Genomic DNA, 25,121 nt, shown 5'->3' with positions numbered 1-25,121 from the left:
AAAATAGAACAGAAATAACGACTAGATGAAGTGCTCAAAGTTCAAATGAAACTCGGCCCGTATTAATTGAGCGGGACCGCAACTAATCTGGCTCGGAATTGAAATGGCTGCGACGTAGCCATATTGAAACCTAAATTCAATTTGAATTCGTTAATTGTATTTCGTGTATGACATGTTCAATATATCTAATTATAACTTAAATTAGGTATGTGTAAATTATGTGAATAACAATTTATTGATTGAACTTATGAAATGAAAAGCTACTTAGAGTTAGATCAAGAAACGTCTGCAGCGATTTTGATAGCCCACGCAGTGCAAGTGTTATTTATACGTCATAATTGCATAGAAGTTTGACGTTTAAAATAACACTACACTGCGTGGGCTATCAAAATCGCTGCAGATTTTTTTGGTCTAACTCTATAAAGAAACCTACCAAAAAATATATTTTCAACGAAAGACGCCTTTCAACAAAAAGTGTTTGATTTGCAATGTGATAAAATTCCACAGCTATACATATATTTTTGTCAATTTCAAGATGTTTACATTCCTTCGTGACAATCATAGAAATTCCTTTATAGATATATAATCCTAGAATCTCCAAAACTTCACGCGACACATATTATCAGATACAGATCTAGTGCATAATTATTTTTCATCGTATTTTCACGTACGAGTGTGTCTTGCTATTTCAGTCAGTCTCGGAACAAAAAGTACTGACCTCGACTGAAGTAGCATGACAAATACGAACGTTTCCGAAAAAATACGATGAAAAACAATTATGCACTACATCTGTAATTCCATTAATTTGTTATTGAGCTTATATGTTGTAGTAGGCAACTATTTTGAATAAAAGAAATTAGTGTTGATTCAAGATCCGTGCGTTTCCTTGGTATAAATTAGATATTATAAAGATTGGGATTTTGTGATATGAATCGGAAATAAATAAGTGTAGTGCCAGTGTATTATCAAAGCTGCTACACTAGTCGGTAATGGGTTCCGTGAATTACCTAGTGAATGTTCCGAAATTAAAGGGCGCGATAACTATGGGGAGTGGAGTTTTACTGCGGATTTTTTCTTGTGTTGGGGGGGCCGTTACATTGTATTGAAACCAGAAGTCGACAAGAACATAGAAGTTGCTGATGAAGAAAAAACAAAAGCTAAACACATTCTAACCTTTTGCCGTTTGTTTGTACATATGTATTTTCGCGATAAACTCGAAAACTACTGAACGGATTTCCATGCGGTTTTCACCTATCAATAGAGTGATTCTTGAGGAAGGTTTAGGTGTAACACTTTAAACTCGCGCGTTTTGTACACATATTTAATTACACAAACGGGTCTACCGCGATATAATTTCATTGTTTTTACCTTTACGCTTCGTGGTTACGTTTACGTTCAGCTGTGGTCACGGAAAGACTGACGTTCCAACAAATGTCAACGGAGATATTAATAAAACAACACTAAACTACCCGAAATTAGTTTATAAAAATGTTCAAATGTTTGTATGTTTGTGTGTCAATGAAATTATATCGCGGTAGACCCGTTTGTGTAATTAAATATAGGTTTAGGTGTATAATTTGTTAAGGTTTTGTGTAACGCCTTCGGTTAAAGCTGCTGCCTCATGTCATGTCATGTCATGTCATGTCATGTTGTAACAATCTTACCGTCCACAACGTGTCCAGCCATGTATTCGCTGTCTTCATCCACGATAGACATCCTCACCGTACGCTCTCCAGACTTCATCTTCTCTTGAGCCTTGTATGATGTTACGTACCTGTAATAGAATTAGCATTTTAGTTTAATTATTTCCTATTTTATGGCAAAAGTTATGTTCTTCTCCCAGTAGCTATTAAATAACAGGATACCATCCACGCTCCACTTTTCATGTATGGGCTCCCAACTCAACTCTAATATTCATTTCGAAACGGTTTAGTCAACTATAATGAAATTGACCAATCACAACTCGCCAAAATCGTAAAAAAATTGTCTAAAAATTGAATTTAGCAAGGAGCAAACAGTACCAGGGCGTGATTAGTTACGAGAATGTGGTCAAACCAGCACGCGATGGTTGTTACCGATGTTATGGGTGGTCTGGTAGCATAAGTCAAGTTTCCATTTATTTAAAACTTATTCAGTAAACTTAATACAATTACATGGGTAGGAGTTAATGCCACAAGGCAGTCTTAAAAAAAGTCAACACTGAGAAACATTTAGTCGAAAGAGAGCACGAAAATACAGACAGTATTGATTATGAAATGCTTGCTGCTTGCTTTTAGAACATAATAGTACCTATTTTATACAATTGTGGTATAATAGAGAGCTTTTCAGTCGATTACCGTGTTTAGGCAACGAAGCTTGCTGAGTTGCCTAAGTGAGGTACGAGATTAAAAAGCTTGATTATATCACTCTTGTATACAATACTTTTTCTACGAGTCAACAAAAATAATACTTTAAACTAGTAAAATCATATAGGTAAGCAAACCAAAAGTATACCTCCATACATTAAAAGTACCCAATTGCAGTTTGGTATACGAAATTTTAATGCAACAATTACAGTCGACGAGTAGAAAAAATACATTATGAAATCAAACAGAAACACTATTTAGACAAAACGTGGCTAAATTCAATCTTGGTTCTAATTCGGCAATCTGCTCCGAAACGCATAGTCGCATATGGCGTCACTGTTGCGATTTAACATGGAAATGCCGCTAGCATTTTGGTGCCATGCTTTGGAGAGAACTCATTTAGTCTAATTTGCATTTAGATAGTAAATTGACTCGTTTTGTAACTTAGTATAGGTACATGTGTAATGTTAAATATTGTAACTGAGGACAGAGTGGTCACGCTAGGTCTCCATATCTCACTATGATTTCTCAGTGGCGTAGCGTGAACCAATCTAGTCGTGGGCGAAAACCACATCTGCGAGGCCCTTTTTTAATGTGTTTCCCAAGGTAATAAAAAGGTTGGCTTTGCGAGGCCCCCCTAAGTGCGCCTCGCATGCCACTGCGAACTATGTATACCGGGTGTGGCCTGTAATACGAGCAAATACTTAAAACATAGATCGTACTCCTCAAACGGTGACACTTTTGTTCAACAACTTTTAAAAATTATGAAGTATTTAGACACCTTATTTTTCATATAAAATAAATATTATCTTCAATGGACGCCATCGCCACGCCATATATCATTGTGATTGACGTTGCTTGTCACGCCTTAAACATAACAAAATTCGCAATACATTGCGTCTTAGAATAAACTTTGAAGTGTATTAAAAATTAAACCACAAGTTATTTTTAAAAGTCTCTGAACAAATGTTGGTCAGTATGAGGAGTACAGCCTACAGTTTAATTTTTTGCTCATATTACAGGCCACACCCGGTATAATAACTACTTATAGAAGTCTGATTAGAGCTCAAAAACGTGTAAAATAATTGTGCCGCGATCAACTATCTATTCTGTACTACGCACAGCTTAGGTATATAATATTACAACGTAAAATATTGTAATATCCATGCCGCGAGAGAGTTTTGACAAATATAGGTACCTAATATATGATTTTGTTTCAGCCAATCTAAACTTTTAATGATCAATCATAATTTTTTAATAGCGGAAAATAGTGTATTGCTTCCTAATACACGACGAATAAAGTCTAAGGAAAAAACGTGCCTCGGAATTCAAGTAAAAGTCATTCTCGAATAGGTGGCGCACACACCTTTAGCCTATCCTCGGCTAGATGGCGTGACGACACCGTTTCATATTTAACAATTTTAACATATAGATATCAGTGAATGAACATGGATCAAAATGATATAAAAATTATAAAATCATTTATCCATATATATACTTTTTTTGATAACTTTATACGTTTTCATTTTGAGTTTTAGTCGTGTGTTGATAGATGGCAGTAAATTTACAGTGACTATAAAATTTACAATGACAGGACCCCTCTATACTATCTATTCTTTTTGCTAACCAAAGCTACGGGCGGAGTATGTTTTTTAAGAAGGGATTAACTTTCAGTTATAGTAAGTATTTCATATGGACCGTTGTTCGAAGTCAAGGAATTGCTGACTGTATAGGTATTAAGTATTTACCTCAAAGCCGCCTAAAAACCGTCAATATTTGGTTCCATACAACCGGTAATGTGCGTGTGTCACTGTCAATGTGTGAGTGCGCGACGGATCAACGGCAGCGATTTGTTTGCGGCCACTGACGGATGCGCTGCGATTAATATTAGCCGCTCGTTATTAGTCGCGGACACACCTACCACACTCATGTCACAAATCATTACATTTGTTTACTTGATAGAGTCGGACCAAGAAAAATCTGCAGCGGATTTTATAGCCCACGCAGTGCAAGTGTTATTTTAAACGTCAAACTTCTATGAAATTATGACGTATAAATAGCACTTGCACTGCGTGGGCAAAAATCACTGCAGACTTTTCTTGGTCTAACTCTATGTGTACATGTACACTGTAAAATCTTATGCGGATTATAAAATAATTTAGAAGAGCATATAAAGGTGTACATTTGATAAGGCTTGCGATGTCACATAGAGTAAAAAATTGCAACAGTATTAAAGGATGTGACTGATGCAATGCGTATGCTAGAGAGTAATTACCTAACAGTGACTTTGTGTGAACTACCAGGGGTCTAGCCAAGATAACAATTGTTTGCAGAAAACGAAAAGAAACGCTAAGATCAACGTAAATAAAGTATGAAAATTGTAGTGTTTCGTTGCGTTTTGTGCAAACCATTGTCCTCTTGGCCAGGCCCAGAATAATTCTGCAAATAAACGAAATGATATACGAAGGAGAGCCCATTAAATTACATCATTAAGTATGTTAGATGTATCCATAAGTATGGATAACTAACATAACTGTGTGTGTTCTACGAATTTTGACATCATAACATAAGCCCAAGCTACACGGTCGCCGACAAGCCCCCAAACCGCGTGGCCTTGGTCCGTCCCGGACCGTGTAGACAGTTGTTTCCAACAAAATTTGACCAAAACTGACCAAGGACAGACCAAGGTCAGACGGTTAGAAGGCTTGTTGGCGACCGTGTAGCAAGGGCTATAGGGCCAAGCGGTGGGGTCGGTAAAGACCCGGCCGTAAGGGTGAACTCCCGACTTGCTACATAGTTTTAATTAAAAGAAACTGACAGATTAGTTCGGTTTCCAAGACAGACACTATTAACTTACTTTGGCTGTAGTTTGGCAATAAGGAACTGAACAATCTTAAAATTCCAATACATTTTAGGAAAAATTGCAGCTGATAATTTGAGTGAAAAATGTCTAGTGAAAATAGTACTTATTTGTCTTGTTATTCACAATGAAAGTAGGTACCTATTATGCAGATAATTACTAATTCAATCGCCTAAAAATTGCGTATTTACGCCGTAAAACCAAGGGGCCCATCTGTAATACTATCTCATAACAATTTACACAAATGAAAAAGTATATCACTTTTACAGGTGCTTAAAACTTTTATTATGGTTTCTTAGGTTATCTTATTAGATAAGATAAGATCTTTATTTGCATACCAGTATGTTACAGAGGTTACATAATGGACCCTGGAATGGTATAACAAAACATGTTGCTCACTATATATTTACTAATTACTAATTCCAACCAAGTAACAAAAAAAAATAAGTTAATAATATATTAAATTATCCGATGAAAGGTCAAAAACGATATATATTTAGCTATTTTTATCTACTCGTAGCATGCTTCAATAATACACAGTTGGTTTTTTGAAGTGAAAACATCTTTACCGGCGCTGTGATCTTTTTGTGATGGGGAAAAAATGTTAAACTCGTAACAGGTGTCACGTGACCGTAAGACGTAAGACGGACACGTGACCTGATCGAAAAACTGTTACAATGAGATATTTTCTTTATTGATTTAAATGCCATCTAGTGAGTTTCCCTCTAACTGGTACTAATATAACACGAGTACTAACAATGATGTGCTTAGGGGTTTCAAGTAATGCGGCGAAATAACGCTAGATGGCGTTAACCTCAATTGTACATAGTGCGTCATTGAGTTTTCACTTCTGCCGGCACTCCCGGCAGTGCAACCCGTTATTTTTTTTAATATTCTAACCGTATCTATTTCTTCATTATGATACTACGGCATAAAATACAATTAAATACGAAGTTGTTTCATATATAGTGGTAAACAGTACTGCATGAGCTAACAGTAGTTTAGTAAGTTTGGGTACCTAATATTGTAATATATCTCAGTTTCTGGAACTATACTTTAGACTCGTTAGTAAAGTGGGCAATATTATAGTGGCCGTATTTACGTTGTGATACCACTAGTGATGTTTTATTGTTGGGAAAAATTCAAACGATTAGTGGGAAATTACAATGAACTATACGTCAACGACCTTAATTCACAAGATGATAAATAACTTGGACGTTTTTATGAAAATCGGAAAAGTTTGCATTATTTGAGAATCACAGATTCTTAATTTATACATATAATTAGTTTTATAAGTTATCCTACTCTGTACTCTTATAGACAGTCTGGGTACATGTGTATGTCAATGTCTTCAACATTTATGAACTTTAAGATCACGCGCGCTGTCGCGTTAAAAAAGTCAGAAATATTTTCTGACTTTTTTAACGCGACATTTTTTCTTATTTTTCCTCGCAATTTAAGTAGTCCTATTTCGTTTCAATTATTTTGTTCCGATTATTTGGAGCCTTCCGTGTGCCACTGCTGGGAAAAGATCTCTCCCAATTCAAGATGGAGTCCAATTCCCGTCGAGAAGGAGTATAAATAATATAACCATAAGCAATTTAAATACTGTCCGAAAACGCTGTTCAACAAAACATAGGTATGGTGGAATATATAATGCTGAACTCACAAACAACTTAACGTTAAATTATGATTGTATTATGTAGTTTGATATCCATAAATCAATAAAAAAGTGCTAATTGAAAAGCCTCATTCATTTAAAAGATTCACCATATCATGCATGATTTTTTCGTGTCCAACAGTTATTATTTCCAACTTGTTAAAATCAGTTTATTTTATTTTATTATGAAAGATCACCAATAGTGGCAACAACATTTTATAAGCTAATACATTTGCGTCGTATTTATTTTCCCTAGTCAATTAAATATTCCTAGAAAAACAAAAATATTCCTCCTCACTAAACAACACTCAGAGCTCATAAAGACAATGCGTGCTATTTGGTGAGTTGCCAATGGAACTGGGGTGTGACTTAAAATGTGCTCAGTTTATGGCCAAAATAGCCACTAAGATAGCGAGAGATACACCATCACTGTTAGAACATTTTTGTGATAGACGCACATATAACTTAAGTCTAATTCATGGTAGAGCAAAGCAGGGTTATGTTGAATACAGGGTGGCCAAAAAATAAGTGCATTCCTGTTGCCAGGGAGGTTTTGGGATTATACTGAGCAACTTTTACTATGGGAACAACCCCGTAATCGCGAAAAAAATATTTACTCTCACATAGAAAATGGACCAGCCAAAATGTATGAAACAGCCAAATGTTTACTTAAATTTATGAAGTAACACTTGTGTCAGAAGCCAAGATCCTCTTTGGGTCCCTGAGCCAGTGATGTATGTATGTATGTATGTATGTACAATACGAATATGTACCTATTTATTAATAATTTGAAAAATGGATTAGATTTACTATTGAATTAATCCCGTCGGCGATGGCGAGACGAGCTAGACTTCTTTTTAAAAGAATGGCCGAAGACTGCTCAAAACCGGGAAGAATGGAAAAACGGGAGGAGGCATTTGCCCAGCAGTGGGACACAACAGGCTCTCAATGATGATGATTGAAGTAACAGGAAAAGATAGGATTTGTTTATTTATGCATAAAATTTGATGTTTATATTGTGTAGGCTGCATCCCACACTGCATTTAAGGGTAAACTTTTACGCAGACGAAGTATCGGGCAGAAACTAGTTACCTAAAATCTTAGGTATCTCTATTATCGCATCTGGCCAAGACAGAAATTAATTATGTTTATTTGTCGCTGACAGCCTAAAGCTTTTCATTTTATTATCGAATTGACATCTTAATTCTGATTAATTCTTGTGCCCTCTAATTCTAGTGCCTAGGGCGTGAGGGCCCTTGTCATACAAAGGACGGCCCTTTCAATAGGATCCCTGATATTCCAGTTTTTGGCGTTGTTGGAGGAATTAATAATGACATCGTTTATTTAAGACCAGCGACGGAATCACTAAAACAAAGTCACCCGCCGCGTCTGTATGTATGTTCGCGATAAACTCGAAAACTACTGAATAGATTTTCATGCGGTTTTCAGCTTAAGGAAGGTTTAAGTGTATAATTAGTTAAGATTTTGTGTAACCCGTGCGAAGCCGGGGCGGTTCGCTAGCATAGGTATATAGACAAAGCTCGGGGTACATTTGTGACTTCCAAAAAACAACAATTAACAAATACAACGTGTTTAAAAGTATAAATTAATCATAATCAGCAGCATAAATGCTAATTCCTCATTAAGGTTCTTAATCGAAATGGGTAAAAGAGAAAATGAATAAGTATTCCAAGATATATTTAAAACATTGAAAAGAAAATTAGCAAAAGGATTAATTAAAGATTCTTGTTGCAGCTTCGCTTGAGGCAAATTTTTTGTACATTAAGGATTGGATTAAAGAAAGATTTCCGTTGAAAGCCTTTTTACTAAAGATTCTTTGATTTTACAAGACGTATTAAGTCTAAATAAAATAAGTGAATAATTAATAAGTTTTTGGCAAAAATTTCATTTTTGGTACAAGCTTTTGTCGCTGACTGTACTTTTATTTCCACAGGCAACTAATACTCATCGAAACAATTCTAAAAACCCCAAACACAGTTAGGTTGCGTTGTTTTATCACAGAGTTCCTATGGCCACCTTCCAGCTCCATCATCAGATCAGCTCTATGTCATAATAATATTGCATTGTCATCCGATTTATACATGCCACATAGGTCGGAAATCGCGATTTAGGCCGCCAAAAGTCAACTTTCTAAAAGTCGGCTTATCGCAAAACTAATTAGTTCTCGAAAAACACCACACTATCACGGAATTAATCCCACCCCACCACCACCCTTATCAGTTACGTAGGTAATCTACTAGGTTCTCAAAACTCAGTCATCACATACGTTGCACACGCGGTTCTTACCACAGTTATCCGAAGCAAACATTTCTAAGCCAATATTTATTTTTGTGGAGTTTATTTGTCAGTGAAAGTGATGGATATCGAAAATTCAGGTAAGTTTCTATTATTTTTCATTATTTTGAATTAGAAATATTTATTTTATGATATAACCCACTAAACATGACCCTTTTCTTGATGAAAATTTTGTTATTTTTTCATATTCAATTGTAAAAATACTATGCTTCCGGGCCCGTCCCAGTGATATTTTTTATGTCATTCTATAAATCAACTATATCTTTACATTTTATGAAAAAATTGGGGGGCACTTTTGGGCACTTTGTAAAATATCGAGTTTCACAAAAAAAAATCGGAAATGGGAAATTATTACGTTTTTTTTTCATTAGCGTTAAAATGTCTTTTCTGTTATTCTAGGTTCACCAAAAGCCTCTGGTTTAAAAGTTGTGACTCGAAAATACCTGTCTGATAAGTTAAATGAACAAAATTTTCAGTCAATAACTGAAAAATTTGACTTTTTGGAAAATTATCTCCTTATGCGCTCAGGTGACGGAGATGAAGAAAAAAAGAACATGAAGCGTAAATTTTCACATTTTAAATCAGAATTTAAAAAGAGATGGATTAGATCACGTCGCATTGTGGATAATTTTCTGATATCTAATGAATCTTGGTTGGAAGGAAGCTCCGCCGCTCCGCTCATACGCTCTGGAAACGGCAAAGCTTTATATAAATTTGTATGAGTGGCATCCGATGACACCGACAATGCACAAAATACTGATCCATGGCAGAATTACATATTATTGAAAACTTAATAGTTCCCTTTGGACAACTTTCGGAGGAAGCTGCAGAAGCCCGAAACAAACACTTTCGGTCATCTCGTTTAAACTATGCCCGAAAGTTTTCTAGAGAATACTGCAATCTGGACATTTACCATAGGTTGCTTCTGACCTCCGATCCGCTTATCAGCAGTACGAGAAAGATAACGAAACCTCGAGTTAAATAATTTGTCACCAACTATGCAGCTATTGATTTCTGCTGAGCCACATAAGGCGAGAGCGGAGAATGATCAATGCTACCCAAGCGATGAGGAGGATTTTTCTTTAAGATATGATGATGATTAAATGTGGCGTGTGATTTATTTATTTATGTTAATCTTTTTGAGTAAATTTATCAGTCGTAATGATATTAGATAACAACCTTTGTATATTTCTATTAGTTTCTGTAATACTTATGTTACTCCTATACCTAAATATAATATATATGTATAAATATATGTGTATTTTATTATTTATATATTCAATGGAAGAAAATACATATTTATTTACTATAATATATATCATTAATATATAAAATAATCAAGCGAGGAGGAGCAAAATCAACATTTTTTTGGAAAAAGGGCCCAAAATTAAAAATAATAATTGTAATTATCTAAAAATATGTTTTCTTAGTTCGAAATCGTATATAAAGCGCAAAAATGCAATAAAATATTTTTGGCGACCTAAATCGTGATTTTCGACCTACTATGTGCATGCATGCAAAATTTCAGCTCAATCGGAAACCGGGAAGTGGATCAAATTTAACTTGCAAGATTTGATTACAGACCGACAGACAGACAACGGGACAGGTGAAAGCAAATAAACGCTTGTAAAAATTAATTAATATTGTCCTTAACTGCCTGAAACACAGGAAAGTCTAGTTCAGGCATTTGTAAAGCACTTTTCTCTAATAACAATTCAAACCATTTTACAATAGGTACTTTTTTCAATAAATGATTTCTATTTGTATTTATAAAATTGTGCTATCGAGTTTAACTGATAAGGCTTTAGGTACAGTCAACCAGCTTGATTCATAGACCACTATAGAACTACTAGATATGTGACATACTTAAATTACTCATTAAGCACTGTCGTAGAAGATAAATAAATTGATTTATTATGACACGGTACTACAGTGGCCTAGGAATAAAATGGGTTGACTGGACGGTGTCATATTAGGTATGTTTTTTGGCAGGTAACCAAATAGTCAAAATCAAAATTTAAGGTGCGTCATAGCGACATCCATTTCAGCTGACGTTATATACGAGCATTACCTATATTTTATACCTCTTACTATTAATAACTCCCTGCTTTTAACTAATGCCGCTGTGAAAATGGCTTGTTATTTTAGTGGTAAAATTTGTTATCTTTGGCCTGGATTACTTTTGATTGTATCAACATTCAACAATTTCAACATTAATTTACAGCACTTTGATAGTAAACCTACAAACGCTTTGTAGCTTTTAGCTAAATAAATAAGAGAGTTTATTTTAGGCACTCGTAGCAAAATAAAAACAAAACAGCAAGTAAATATTTTACTTCGATAACAAGTTATTTCGAAATCGCGTTGGTTATTTGTGGCCACATTTATTGACCGCAAAATGTATGGAGCTGTACAGCGCCATCATCTGTCCCTTTGGGGCAAAGGCCTCCCTCGTTTTCTCCACTCGACCCTGTAATCGGCGTGATTCGAAGCTTGTTTGTCTTAAGTAGATTTTACACATCTTACCTAAATCAATGTATAAAGAATATTTGTTCTCCAAAGTAAAAGGGGGATGCAGTTGTACTTTTGCTTAGCACTGCACTCCCGCAGCTCGTCCTTCGGCATCGCGTTCTTGGGCGAAAGGACGTACTGGGCCTTAGGCCCTTCGGTGTTTGGCCTTCGGCCTTCGCTGGGTTTAGTTCCTAATTAATTTTCTTACCAGTCTTCGCTGTGCTCCCACTCCACCAAGTGAGAAATCATCGGGGTTCCCAAAGACACTGGGAATTGGATGTGCGGGTAAATTGCAGCCAGGTGCGGGTTCAAACCGGCCTCGTACAATCTGAAAGAATGTTTAATTTGAAAATAATGCACAAAATATTATGCACTAATTATAAAATTCTGCTACAAGAACCACTAATTATAAATGCCGTTTTATTAGCTTTCGTGACCATAATAATCTACAAAATTTGATCAAAGTGATGTTTAAGTACAGTCAAGTGTAAAAATATGGGTGCATACCTACAACTTATTTAAAAATATGTCCCATAGTTCTTAATTCACTGACATAAGAGTTATGGGACATATGTTTGAGATGATTTGTGCACCGATATTTTTACACTTGACTGTACCTATACGTATACATTTATTCGTATTTTAATAGAAACTGTCAAAGTATAAAATCGAATAACCATTCGTTAAAGAGCAAGTTGGAGTGTTGAAACTTAAAACCTGCTTTAGCTTTTTGTATAAATCCATTTAGTTTTCTTTAGCCGAACTTCGATTGATCAAATTAATACGTAGGTAGGTACAATAAAGAATAAATACTCACTTTCCTAAAGCAGTAAGGAAGACCTGGACATTGTCCTCATGTCCCTTCTGCGTCAGCGGTACATTGACAACGTCCTTCTTCAGGGAGCGCCTCAGAATGGCCTGCAGCAGACCGTGGGGCGCGATCTCGATGGTGATGGCGTTGTGATGGATCAGGCGGGAGGCTTCTTCGAAGAGAACTGGGCTCTGTGAAGGTTAGGTCTAGTAATAATGAATTGAAGAAGATATAATCCCTATGAGAAAATAAATAGCAACGTTAAATCTCTTAAGATGTGACCAGATCTGGCGTAAGCGTCGCGATGCATTATGAATGTGAGGGATGTATAAATGAAACGTGTAATTTGAAAGATCACTATACATTTATAAATGACTATTATACTAATATAATAAATATTTTACAGATAGGTGCCGAGCTGAGTGCACGGTCGCATTTTGGTAGCAGAGGTCAGGCAAAAAAGGTAGTCGGTTGGAATTACCATGTCCAAGACAGCCATCAACGGGCGAGGGTCAGTTTTCAGTGTTGGGCGGAGGCCGGTAAGCCCTCTACTGGACCGGTATATGAGAAAATGAGGTTAGATAGAAAAAAATTCAAAAATAAACTAAAATGGTGCCAAAATAACGAAGATAAAATTAAACTTAGTATACTGGCCACCCACCAAAGAGGGAAAAACTTTGTTAATTTCTGGAAATCGGTTAAAAAAATGAATACCACCAAGAAGTCACCGGTTTCAGTGGAGGGCTTACAGGGCGGTAAGGAAATAGCGGACATGTTTGCTGGCAGATTCAAGGTTAGTCCCTTGACCGTGGAGAATGTGCTTAGCCTTAGTATTAAAGATAAGACATTTAAAAAGACTGATGTAAAGCAATTCAATACTAATGATATTATTAGCGTCTTAAAAGCGATGACCAAGGGCAAGTCACCAGGATACGACGGTCTAAGTATTGAGCACATTCTCCATGCAGGACCGTGGATTAATACTAGGCTATGCAACCTGTTTAATATGTGTATTCGGTATAATTTCTTACCGGATGCACTTATGAGGACGGTTGTAGTGCCTATTGTAAAGAACAAAACTGGGAATCTCGGATCTGCCAGCAATTATCGTCCAATATCTCTAGGTACTGTGGTCGGTAAAGTGCTTGAGCGGCTGCTGCAACCTTTGATCCAGGAGGGGTGTATTATAGATGACGCTCAGTTTGGTTTTCGTCCTGGTCTCTCAACGGATTCAGCCATCATGAGCCTTAAGCACACGGTCAACTACTACACTACACGAGAAACATCAGTGTACGCATGTTTTCTCGACCTTAGTAAGGCTTTTGATTTGGTAAATTATAACTTACTGTGGAGTAAGCTTAGGAACACTACAGTTCCTACAGAGGTCACCAATCTGTTGAGATACTGGTACGAAAACCAAACGAACTACGTAAAATGGGGCGAAGCGACTTCTAACGAGTATAGGTTAGAATGCGGTGTTCGCCAGGGGGGAATAACCTCTCCGGACCTTTTCAACCTTTACGTGAATGACCTGATTGTGGGGCTGAGGAGCACCAGAGTCGGATGTCATATAGGTGGCGTCTGCGTTAATAGTTTAAGCTATGCGGATGACATGGTGCTCCTCAGCCCCTCGGCTGAGGGCCTCAGGAGGTTGCTTCATTACTGTGAGAAATATGCGATTTCTCACGGAATGAAGTATAACAGTATTAAAACTGAATACCTTGTATTTAAGGCAGGAAAGGGTCCGGGGAGGATACTTGACGTATTTTTAAACGGATTACCTGTTCGAAGGGTGCAGCAGTTTAAATACCTCGGACATATCCTAACCGAAAACCTGAAGGACGACAAGGACATCGAGCGAGAGAGAAGAGCCTTATCAGTGAGGTGCAACATGCTCGCGCGCAGGTTTGGCAGATGCTCCGACGAGGTCAAAGTGACGCTCTTTAGAGCATACTGTCAAAGCTTTTACACGGGGCAACTTTGGACCAACTTCACCAGGAAAGCAATTAACACCTTAAGGGTTCAATATAACGACGCCTTCAGAATCCTGATGAAGTTGCCAAGGTGGTGTAGTGCGTCGAGTATGTTTGCGGAGGCTCGTGTCCCCGATTTCTTTGCCGTAATTCGGTCCAGAGTAGCGTCCTTTTGGAGTAGGCTGCGCAGCTCTGAGAACTGTATCCTTGCCATAATTAGTGAAGATCTGAACAGTCCAATATGTAGGTTTTGGCTGTCTTTGCATCAAGATGCGAACCGGAAATAGTTTTATTTTATTTTAAATTGTAATTTAAAAAATTTTAATTTTTGGTTTTAACAGATTTTGTACTTTTAACTTTTAACTTCTTTTTTACACTTTTGTCATTTTAAAATTTATAGGTAATATTTGTTTTATATGGGTGCTTGCCTGAAATAAAATCAATTTATTTATTTATTTTTTATTTTTATATTTGCAAAAGGATCGCATGCATTATGCAACCCAATCTGCAGCCGGTGCGCTAGCAATTCACACTTAACCATGGTTCAGATTCAGAAATCAAGTAGGTAGGTATTTCTATCGTTTTGTTAAGTTACGTCAATTTACATATTTAAATGGAAGAAATTCCTAATTATTGACATTCTATAATAACAGCAGAAAATATTGATGATAATTAACTTACCAGAAGATTGTTGGTGTGGTACTCAGCAGAGGAGAACTCTGCCTTCTTGTCGTTCCAGAACTGTTGGGGCACTGACGTGGACACCCACTTCTCCGAACGAGGTTTGGGGTTAGGGATCACCTCTTTGAGATACTTCAGGAGGGTAGGACCTGGTTGAAAATTACAAAATTGAAGAACATATACTAAATAGAAGAGAAGAATAAGAAGTAGAGAATGGAGCAATATCTAAATTTACTCATACCCATCGATCTAGATTTATGATTACTAAGTGCCGTTTAGAAGAAAGAGTTGATTGTGCATGATTTTAAGGATATATAGACTACATAAGATAGCTTTACCTATTTATATCGTACATCACAAGGCACAAAAGGCACGGCACAAGGCACAACATACCTGTCTTAATTTTTGTCGCTACATCTACATTCAGTCCACACTTTTCCCTTATCACACTGTTCCTAATTCTATCTTGCAATCTCACACCACACACACTTCTCAACGCTCTCATTTCCACTGTATTCACTTGGCTCTGATGTCTCTCTTGCCATACCCAACTTTCGCTACCATACAGAGAGGTACCTATGGAAGAAAAAGACATGCTGCGCCAACCCCAAGTGAATGGGAAAAGGGCAAGCGAATGATGATGACTTACCAGCTTCAGAAATATATCTGGAGTGATAAGCAATGTTGGAGCAAGGCACTTCCTTGGCGAAGATGCCCTTGGCAGTCAGTTTGCCGATGAACTCCTTCATGGCATCAGCTGGGCCGGAGATGGTGCTGGACTCGGGGCCGTTGCGGCAGGCTACTTCGATCTCGTGGGGGCACATGGTCTTCATCTGGTAAGGATAGTTGATATTAGTTGTGATGACTTTACACTGAGGAGCGTTAGGGGAATTAATCGAATTAATTGATGTACTTTTTTTATCTAACCTGTTTGTATCCAAGACCGACAGCAGCCATAGATCCTTTGATGAAGGGAGTGTCAACAGAGGCCTTGCCGCGGTAGTACGAGGCAAGAATCATCTGTTCTGCCGTGAAGCAGCCGTCTGCGTATGCGCAACCGAGCTCGCCTACGCTGTGACCTGAGAAGACATAACTTGGTGTAGACTTGTAGAAGAAAGAGCAAAGAGTGCGGACCCCACGGACTCAAAACATACTCTCAAATTATTCACGGAGATGTCAGAAAATGTTAAAGGAAAAAGGACACAGAACAAACGAATAAAGCCATTCTTCTGGATTTGAAATTTTGAACTTCTATCTGGATCTGGAACCAGAGTGTGACACTAATACGCCACAAGAATTATTAGAAAATTGGTGAATAATATCAGCATAAATTATTTAAAAACTGATTTTGTGAATCAGTCTTGAAAGTAGTCAGAACTTATGGCACTTTCTAAATTATTGCTTATTTATATTATTTAAGTACTCGTCATCGAATTAATGATTAAATCTGTTCGGTTTTTAGAATGTCTATCATCACAGAATGACGTGTTTACTGTTTACATGAATCTACATTCATAAACTGCTTGCTTACCAATGATATGATCAGGCTCAATGCCAAGAGCCTTCAGCACATCAGTGAGACCGATCTGAACAGCAGCGATGCCGATGAATGAGTGGAGAATGTTGTCGTAGATCTTTGGGTCGGGTTCCGTGATGATTCTGGTCAGGTTGATACCTTTGGGCTCGAGGGCTTTGTGGCATCTGACAAGAAATAGGAGAATTGTTAGTGGGAAGGACGGCTAAATTAAAACGACGCGAGAACAGTATCATTGTAGCGAATATCTTTAGTTTCTAACTTCGTATATAAAATAAATCATCTTTGACGACCGGTCTGGCCTAGTGGGTAGTGACACTGCCTATGAAGCCGATGGTCCCGGGTTCGAATCCTGGTAAGGGCATTTATTTGTATGATGATACAGATATTTGTTCCTGCGTCATGGTTGTTTTCTATGTATTTAAGTATTAATATATTATAATATGTTTCGTTGTCCGAGCACCCACAAAACAAGCCTTCTTGAGCTTACCGTGGGGCTTAGTCAATTTGTGTAAAAATGTCCTATAATATTTATTTATTTATCTGATATTAAACCATCTTTATGTGTAAGACAAAGACTTCTTTAGAATTATCCAAAATAACTGGTTGTACGCTGCCACAAATCAACAGCCATATCGAACGATGACGAAAATTAAGAACTGCAATATCCTATTGTAATCACGCAGGAGAGTTAACATTGTTGCTTTAAAAGAGGTAGATCTATAAGAAATTAGTAAAATATGGTGTTTCTACTTACTTGTGGATAGCAGCAGCGAAGATGGGGATCCTCATGAGCTGCGTGGCCATGCCGGCCCACTGCGATCCCATGCCAGAGTACACGAACCAGACCGGCCGCTTCAAGCCGGAGAAGTATTCCATGCTGCGGGTCATGGACTGGCTCTTTGTAGGGGTTGAGCCTGCATACATACGTTTGTTAATGGCAACCATATGGTTAGGTTTATCAAATCTGACATAACGTATAGATGGTTGGTATCCAGACCATTGCTAAACATGATAGAGAAGAAAATGTTCGAGGTACCGAGTTACAAGAAACATAATGATAGAGGGCGCATCTTAGCTGTGATAACTATTAGTTTCCATAGCGTCGTCAGAGCTGGGGACATCTTGTCAATATACTCATGCTACTATCTAAAGTCTTTTGGCATGAACCCTGTTAAGATTTAGTAAAAGCGGTACCGTAAAATGGGGTGAATAGGTGCAAGACATTCAAACCTCGATAACATTTTATTTTTTACATATGCAAACTGAATGGTGTATATAATAAGTGTTCCGGACGTTTGTATTTTAGTTTTTATTTTATTTTGGGATGGAACTATCCATTTCATATAACTTTGACGATAAACAGGAAATCCCACCTCACCCCGTAGTCCCTCGTATTTGGGGTGAGTTGGGTTTTCATACAAAGGTGGTTTTGGAAGATTGTTGGATCGTTTTTTTTTTATTATGAGTATTATTCATTTTAAATTGGAATACATTATTTTTGTAGCAGTAGCCTTAAAATCCCTTCTCTCCCCATTCATAACCCAACTCTCCCCGCGAACCCTACTCACCCCATTTTACGGTATCCATGCCACTGGCAAGAGCATGAGAGCAAAGTGGACTCGCTGTCATCGATTTTTGGTACCTAACCTGTTGGCATTAGCAGTACGAACACTATCGAATGTGAAAATAATAATACTGCATAAATATTTAGGTAATTCCAAACATTAGCAAATACTTACGCAGCAACGTGTATCCCCTAACTACATGTCCACCAATATCCTCATCATGGATGGCGTGCCACAGCCTCACTTGCTCAGCGTCCACCGTCCGGGACTCCAAGTCATCCAGGATCTTGGCTACAGCGGACTCAGTGCGACCGGACACGCAGACTAGGCGGGGAAGGTCGTCTTCTGGTATGCCGTTGTTGATCTGATGGGAGAATACTCTTAAGTTCTGACTGAATAAAGGGTTCAGAGAAACTTCGTGACAAATGCCATGATGCGGCTGTTTTGGTTCGTATTTAAAGCTGTCTTACGGTGATACTAGTGAATCCCACATATAACTAATATTTTTGGGCTGATAATTTGGCTTAAACTTGTGCATGGTAGGTTGTGTCGGTGAAGTAAAATGGCATTCTCTTGTTTCGCAAAACACCAACAGCTAAATACCTCATGAAAAAAAGATTAAGCACTGCAAACCATGCAATAGAAAAAAGAAAGATTTTAGTTTTGATTTTCTTTTATCGAGGGGAAAATTAATCTAGTCTACTCTTACCTTGGGCCTTGCCACATTCTTTAGCAGCACGTGAGCGTTGGCACCACCAAAACCGAAGCTGTTGATGGAGCACATCCCCTTGTTCCACGGGTGCTTATCCGTGACCACCTGGAGGTGTCCGTTGACAAGGGCCTCCACGCCCTCTCGGGGGGTGTGGTAGTTTAGGTTGGGGGGGATGAAGCCGGTGGTGTAGGCGATGCACATCTGGGAGACAGAAATAAGTTAGAAGAAACGTATGTGAACATAAATTTGCCACTTTTGTAAATATTCCATATCATGGGCCGTAACATTTTGCTCTAGGTGGAAAGGCTTATTAACGTAGCCATGTAATAAAATTTGCTCTGTTATGTTACAGACATTAAACAAAAATAATATGAAAAATAATGTAAAGCTGAGTTGCAGTTTACTTTCGCAATAAAGCTTTACTACCTAATTGTGTCGGTTAAAAAGGAGACTTAAAGATTTAAAAAATGCTGGAGTTATTATTCTTTTTTTCTACACTTATGCAGATTCAGAGCTTTGCGGTGCAAAATATAATTCAAGATAGCAAGAATAAAAACCAGACAAGTGCGAGTCAGACTCCCACCGAGGGTTCCGTACTTTTTAGAATTTGTTGTTATAGCGGCAACATAAATACATCATCTGTAAAAATTTCAACTGTCTATCACAGTTCATGAGATACAGCCTGGTGACAGACAGCGGAGTCTTAGTAATAGGGTCCCATTTTTACCCTTTGGGTAAGAAACCCTAAAAAGCATGCCAGAGTCAGAGCTTAAGTATTTTCTTTGAGTGTGCACAATTTTCAGCAAATCCTAGTGCAATGCATTAAGATTTTATTTATCTATTTCTTTTTGGCTCACTAACTGTATCCTCCATCCGTGAAATAAAAAACTAAGTGCACTTTTTTACCACTTTTATACAGCGTTTTGGTCCGAAAACGTATTAAATTATTCTGTGAAGACGTACAATGGCCAGCTTCTACAAAGCTTTAAGTCCTTAATATATTACTGTGAAATTCGCTGCAGTTCTGTTTGGGGCGCTCTATAAGCTTTATTCGCTGGAGCAAATAATGGAAAAGTGGCGGAGCCAAATGTAAAACTCAACTGATTTTATTTAATAAAACTTGCTCGGACTGAATGTAAATTATTTGTATTGTCAATTTATTATCAGTTTCCCATTTAAATGAGGAAATTTTGTGGGTAAAAAAAAAATATATATATATTGAAAAAGATTGATACCTAATTTGAAAGGTTTAAAATCAATACAAAACCAAGAAAAATGGAGAAATGAGCCTCCAGCATGCCACAACTAGTGCATATTATCTCGTCTATCTTGAAATCGGAAAAGAGCAGCGGCTTTCAAGCAGCTTCGTTCATCCTGAGTTTGGACTAGATTGACCCAAAAAATAGTTGTTTTTGTCGACTGGTGCAAAAAAAATTGTCTATCGCGACCAATCACCTTGGTAACAGCGCAGAGGCTACGAGCTCTGTCAGTAAACCCGAGGTTGGAATAGTAGCTGAATAATATTCGACCAAAGACGGTCGTGTCCAGCGCATTTATTTATCGTATGGCTTCGTTACATGTCACTGGATACAAAACTTCCAGAGCATTATTTCTACCTCATAAATTGCGAATATTTTTAACTTCAGGGTAATCCGGAAAAGTTGACTTCGTGACATTGACGACATTGACTTGACGACCGGTCTGGTCTAGTGGATAGTGACCCTGTCTGCTAAGCCGATGGTCCTGGGTTCGAATCCCAGTAAGGGCATTTATTTGTGTGATGAACACTAATATTTGTTCCTGAGTCATGGTTGTTTTCTATGTATATAAGTATGTATTTATCTATACAAGTATGTATATCGTCGCCTAGTACCCATAGTACAAGCTTTGCTTAGTTTGGGGCTAGGTTTGATCTGTGTAAGATGTCCCCTAATATTTATTTATTTATTTATTTTATTTATAACACTTCTGGTAAAGCTAAGAAGCCAATATTTGAAATTATAACATTTGAAAACTTAGCCTTAGATTCAATTCAACAGTATACAATACAGATTTCTGCAGGTCATTAAGATAGCTACTTGTGATTTCCTTGACAAAGAATCCTTTGTGTTGTGTGGAATGCCCCCTTTTTAATTTAAACTTTACTTTGGCTACGGAGCACACACCGAAAGCGGGCTCGCTGTATCCAAGATTGGACTTGATGGAGCCGATCAGGAGAGTGGCTTGTTAGGACCAGTGATCCGTTCTCGTCTATAGCGACCATTTTATTTGTCTCTTCATGTGGTTACCTTGGCTACGGAGCAGAGACCGGAAGCCGGCTCGCTGTGTCCAAGATTGGACTTGATGGAGCCGATGAGGAGTGGCTTGTCTCGACCAGTGCAGAAGATCTCGTCTATCGCGACCAGCTCCTCAGGATCACCGACTTTGGTACCTGTGTGGGAAATAATCTGGTTAGTAAAGGTTTAATTTAGTTTAAGTATATACCTAGTTAGAACACTGCAAAGTCTGTAAGAACTGGCAAGTTCTTGAGATTGCTAAGTGGATTCCAGCGGCGTTATCATGGTCGCACTTTTATGACTTGTCACTTTCGCACTTACATACTTGTTAGAATGTGATGACAAATGATAAAAAACCGACCATCTTAGCCCTACAGGTTCCCTAAAGTGTCCTGCGGGCGCAGCGTGGTTCTATTTTTAGCCCCTAACACTATGCCCGTCACTTTCGCACTTACATACTTGTTACGACGTGACAGTCATGGTGACAAGCGATAAAAATGCTTTTGCTACAGCGACGATATGACGACAGCAAAATGCTTTCCTAATGCTATTTAAATGCTGCTCATCCTATTTAGTATAAGAAAAAACCGGGCAAGTGCGAGTCGGACTCGCGCACGAAGGGTTCCGTACCATAATGCAAAAAAAAAAACGAAAAAAAAAGCAAAAAAAAAACGGTCACCCATCCAAGTACTGACCACTCCCGACGTTGCTTAACTTTGGTCAAAAATCACGTTTGTTGTATGGGAGCCCCATTTAAATCTTTATTTTATTCTGTTTTTAGTATTTGTTGTTATAGCGGCAACAGAAATACATCATCTGTGAAAATTTCAACTGTCTAGCTATCACGGTTCGTGAGATACAGCCTGGTGACAGACGGACGGACGGACGGACGGACGGACGGACGGACGGACGGACGGACGGACGGACAGCGAAGTCTTAGTAATAGGGTCCCGTTTTACCCTTTGGGTACGGAACCCTAAAAAAATAGTAAGTAGGTACATAGGTAATTAGGTACATCTTTTCATGAAACTGAGGCTAGTTTATAAAGTAATTTATCAACTTGATCCTGCGTAAATTGAAAGTTAATATTATTTTGACTGTTTCTCTTTAATGAAATGATCAACAAAATAAATAATAATTATTTGGTCTCCAGCACCCAAACTTTTGTAAACTCTGAAAGTAAATTAATATTTCTATCGCATCTTGTGTGAATAGTACATATTATAGTCATGCCTAAACTAGCTGTATTTTCTGCACCAGTCTATTTAAAAACCGGGCAAGTGCGAGTCGGACTCGCGCACGAAGGGTTCCGTACCATAATGCAAAAAAAAAAAAAAAAGCAAAAAAAAAAAACGGTCACCCATCCAAGTACTGACCACTCCCGACGTTACTTAACTTTGGTCAAAAATTACGTTTGTTGTATGGGAGCCCCATTTAAATCATTATTTTATTCTGTTTTTAGTATTTGTTGTTATAGCGGCAACAGAAATACATCATCTGTGAAAATTTCAACTGTCTAGCTATCACGGTTCGTGAGATACAGCCTGGTGACAGACGGACGGACGGACGGACGGACAGACGGACGGACGGACGGACAGCGAAGTCTTAGTAATAGGGTCCCGTTTTACCCTTTGGGTACGGAACCCTAAAAACCACAAAATACTCTGCATGCCTCGCTTCTTACCGTGTGAGCATTATTAGGTTAGCGTTCGACACACAGATGACTAACTTACTAGATGTAGCATCAAATCATTATACTCGTATAGCTAGAGATGGCTCGTGATCACGACTCATTGGGGCTTCCACACTAATTTAGACTGTCTTTCCACTGAGGCGGAGATGATTGAAGATAAAACGTAAGAGATGTGGTGTCCACATCTCTACTCCGCTCCTCTAGATCTAGATTACCATCAATGCTATTGGTTGATTCGCTCAACGTCTCCAGATATCTGCCTCAGTGGAAAGTCAGCCTAGTAGTATTGCACGCTGCTCCTCTTTTTATTCGAGTCCAAGTTTAGAACCTGGGCCCATTTTACAACGCATTGTAACTTTTTTTAAACTAGTTAAAAATATCGCTAATATTGCAAGTTAGAAGTTTTCAAAATATGGACCCCTGTAAGTTACAAATATCAACAAAAATTTTAAGACAAAATTTAGTCTTAAAAATGTTGTAGTACCTATAATATTGAGCTGATGCTCCTGTCTCTAGTAAGATGCAAGACGAATCAAGCAGCTCGCTACGTAATTTTTACAAGTGCAAGGCCATGCGTGCGTTTTCCCTTCCAAATACGGAGTCTACACTTAGTAGTCTATGTTTATATATTATACTTTGTATAACAATGTTGTAGTTTCATCACAAACGAGCCAAATTGGCCACACTTTGCTCTTTAAAGTTTGCATCTTCTAGTTATTTTCTTCTTGCATTAAGCGTAGTTTTCACAAAGGCTTTTTAACATCATGCTTAGAGTTTTTAGCGCTAACGATGTTTAGAGTAGCCTAGTTTTTCTGTCAACTTTACTATTCTACGATAGTCATAGTTATTTCGATTTTCATTTCATTTGGCGTTTGTCGATGTACAGTCACCTGCAATAATATGTTACACAACGAAGGCTGCAAAAATATCTGACACAATCTTATTTATAGAGCCATAAGAGCGTGTCACATATTTTTGCGGCCTTCGAAGAGTAACATATTATTGCAGGTGACTGTACCATTGTCACCTTGGCTCATACAGATGTAGTGCATAATTGTTTTCCATCGTATTTTCTCGGAAACGTTCGTATTTGTCGTGCCACTTCAGTCAACCTCAGTATTTCTTGTACCGAGACTGACTGAAATAGCAAGAGACGTTCGTACGTTTCCGTGAAAATATGATGGAAAATATACACTACATTATATACTACAAATATATACTAGCATTTTAAATCACATACATTTTAAATACAGTTTTAAGTTTTACCTAGTTATTATTTTATACCCTGATATTCAGAAATCAATAGAGTTATAACAAGAATAGCAATTACTGTCTGCATATGGCTAAATCACATATCACTTTCCCGAGTGAAATTGTGCCATATCTCTATTTTCGCTATTCTCGTTTATGCATAGACAATAAAAACACCCAGCTACGCGTTCCCATTTTGCCTCCCATTTTCCCTTTAGCACAAAGCCCGCACAATTAGTTTATGTTTAGCTGCCCTGTTTAAATGGAGCCGTACATTTTAACGGGAAATTTCCTGGAAACTATCGCATGGAAATTCACATTTTTAATGGTCAGGAGGTAAATTCTAGTTTAACCATTTGTTATGATTTGTTTAACCATTTTATGATTTGTTTAACCATCTGTTATGATTTGTTTAACCATTTGTTAATTTTGTTATGCTTTTTTGACCATTTGCTATGATTTGTTTAGCCGTTTGTTTTGATTTGTTAAACCAATTGTTATGATTTGTTTAACCATTTTATGATTTGTATAACCATCTGTTATGATTTGTTTAACCATTTGTTAATTTTGTTATGCTTTTTTTTGACCATTTGTTATGATTTGTTTAACCATTTGTTATGATTTATTTAAGCATTTGTTATGATTTTTATCTGATTGTGATAGGACCTTGATGATCATCTTGGTTATTGGCACGCATCTTGACTCTCACTTCATTTCGCATGCGCCAATCAGCGTCATTGTCGTATCAAAATAATATCAAACATGTACCAAATTGTAAAATCAGAATAGGGCTCCAAGCATATTTTAACGGGAAATATGACGGGAACTACTCCTCGCCATAGAGAAATATAGTAAGAATAGAGTGCTCACTCCATACATCAGTTTTGATACCAAAACGACTATTATTTTCGCAGTCGACATCTAGCATCA

General features: G+C 37.6%; 1 protein-coding gene across 3 annotated transcripts in view; it reads right to left on the bottom strand.

Annotated features, from left to right (window-relative positions):
- LOC134799858 (fatty acid synthase-like) overlaps nt 1-25,121 on the bottom strand; it is a 78,073-nt gene that overhangs the window by 16,831 nt on the left and 36,121 nt on the right. For 2 of the 3 annotated variants that reach the window (XM_063772256.1, XM_063772257.1), the window contains 11 exons: nt 21,260-21,402; nt 18,969-19,172; nt 18,434-18,623; nt 17,449-17,608; nt 16,689-16,858; nt 16,085-16,236; nt 15,807-15,990; nt 15,158-15,306; nt 12,510-12,694; nt 11,901-12,020; nt 1,665-1,774 (listed from right to left, as the gene is read on the bottom strand). In XM_063772256.1, coding sequence (XP_063628326.1) covers nt 1,665-1,774; nt 11,901-12,020; nt 12,510-12,694; nt 15,158-15,306; nt 15,807-15,990; nt 16,085-16,236; nt 16,689-16,858; nt 17,449-17,608; nt 18,434-18,623; nt 18,969-19,172; nt 21,260-21,402 — 1,767 coding nt within the window. Of the gene's footprint in view, nt 1-1,664; nt 1,775-11,900; nt 12,021-12,509; nt 12,695-15,157; nt 15,307-15,806; nt 15,991-16,084; nt 16,237-16,688; nt 16,859-17,448; nt 17,609-18,433; nt 18,624-18,968; nt 19,173-21,116; nt 21,183-21,259; nt 21,403-25,121 lie in introns of those variants that run through there. The other variant, XM_063772258.1, reaches the window with a different exon arrangement.

This window comes from Cydia splendana, chromosome 19 (assembly GCF_910591565.1).
Source record: "Cydia splendana chromosome 19, ilCydSple1.2, whole genome shotgun sequence".
Lineage (NCBI taxonomy): Eukaryota > Metazoa > Arthropoda > Insecta > Lepidoptera > Tortricidae > Cydia > Cydia splendana.
The sequence above is the reverse complement of the archived record's forward strand: the minus strand, read 5'-3'. Positions and strand labels throughout refer to the sequence as shown.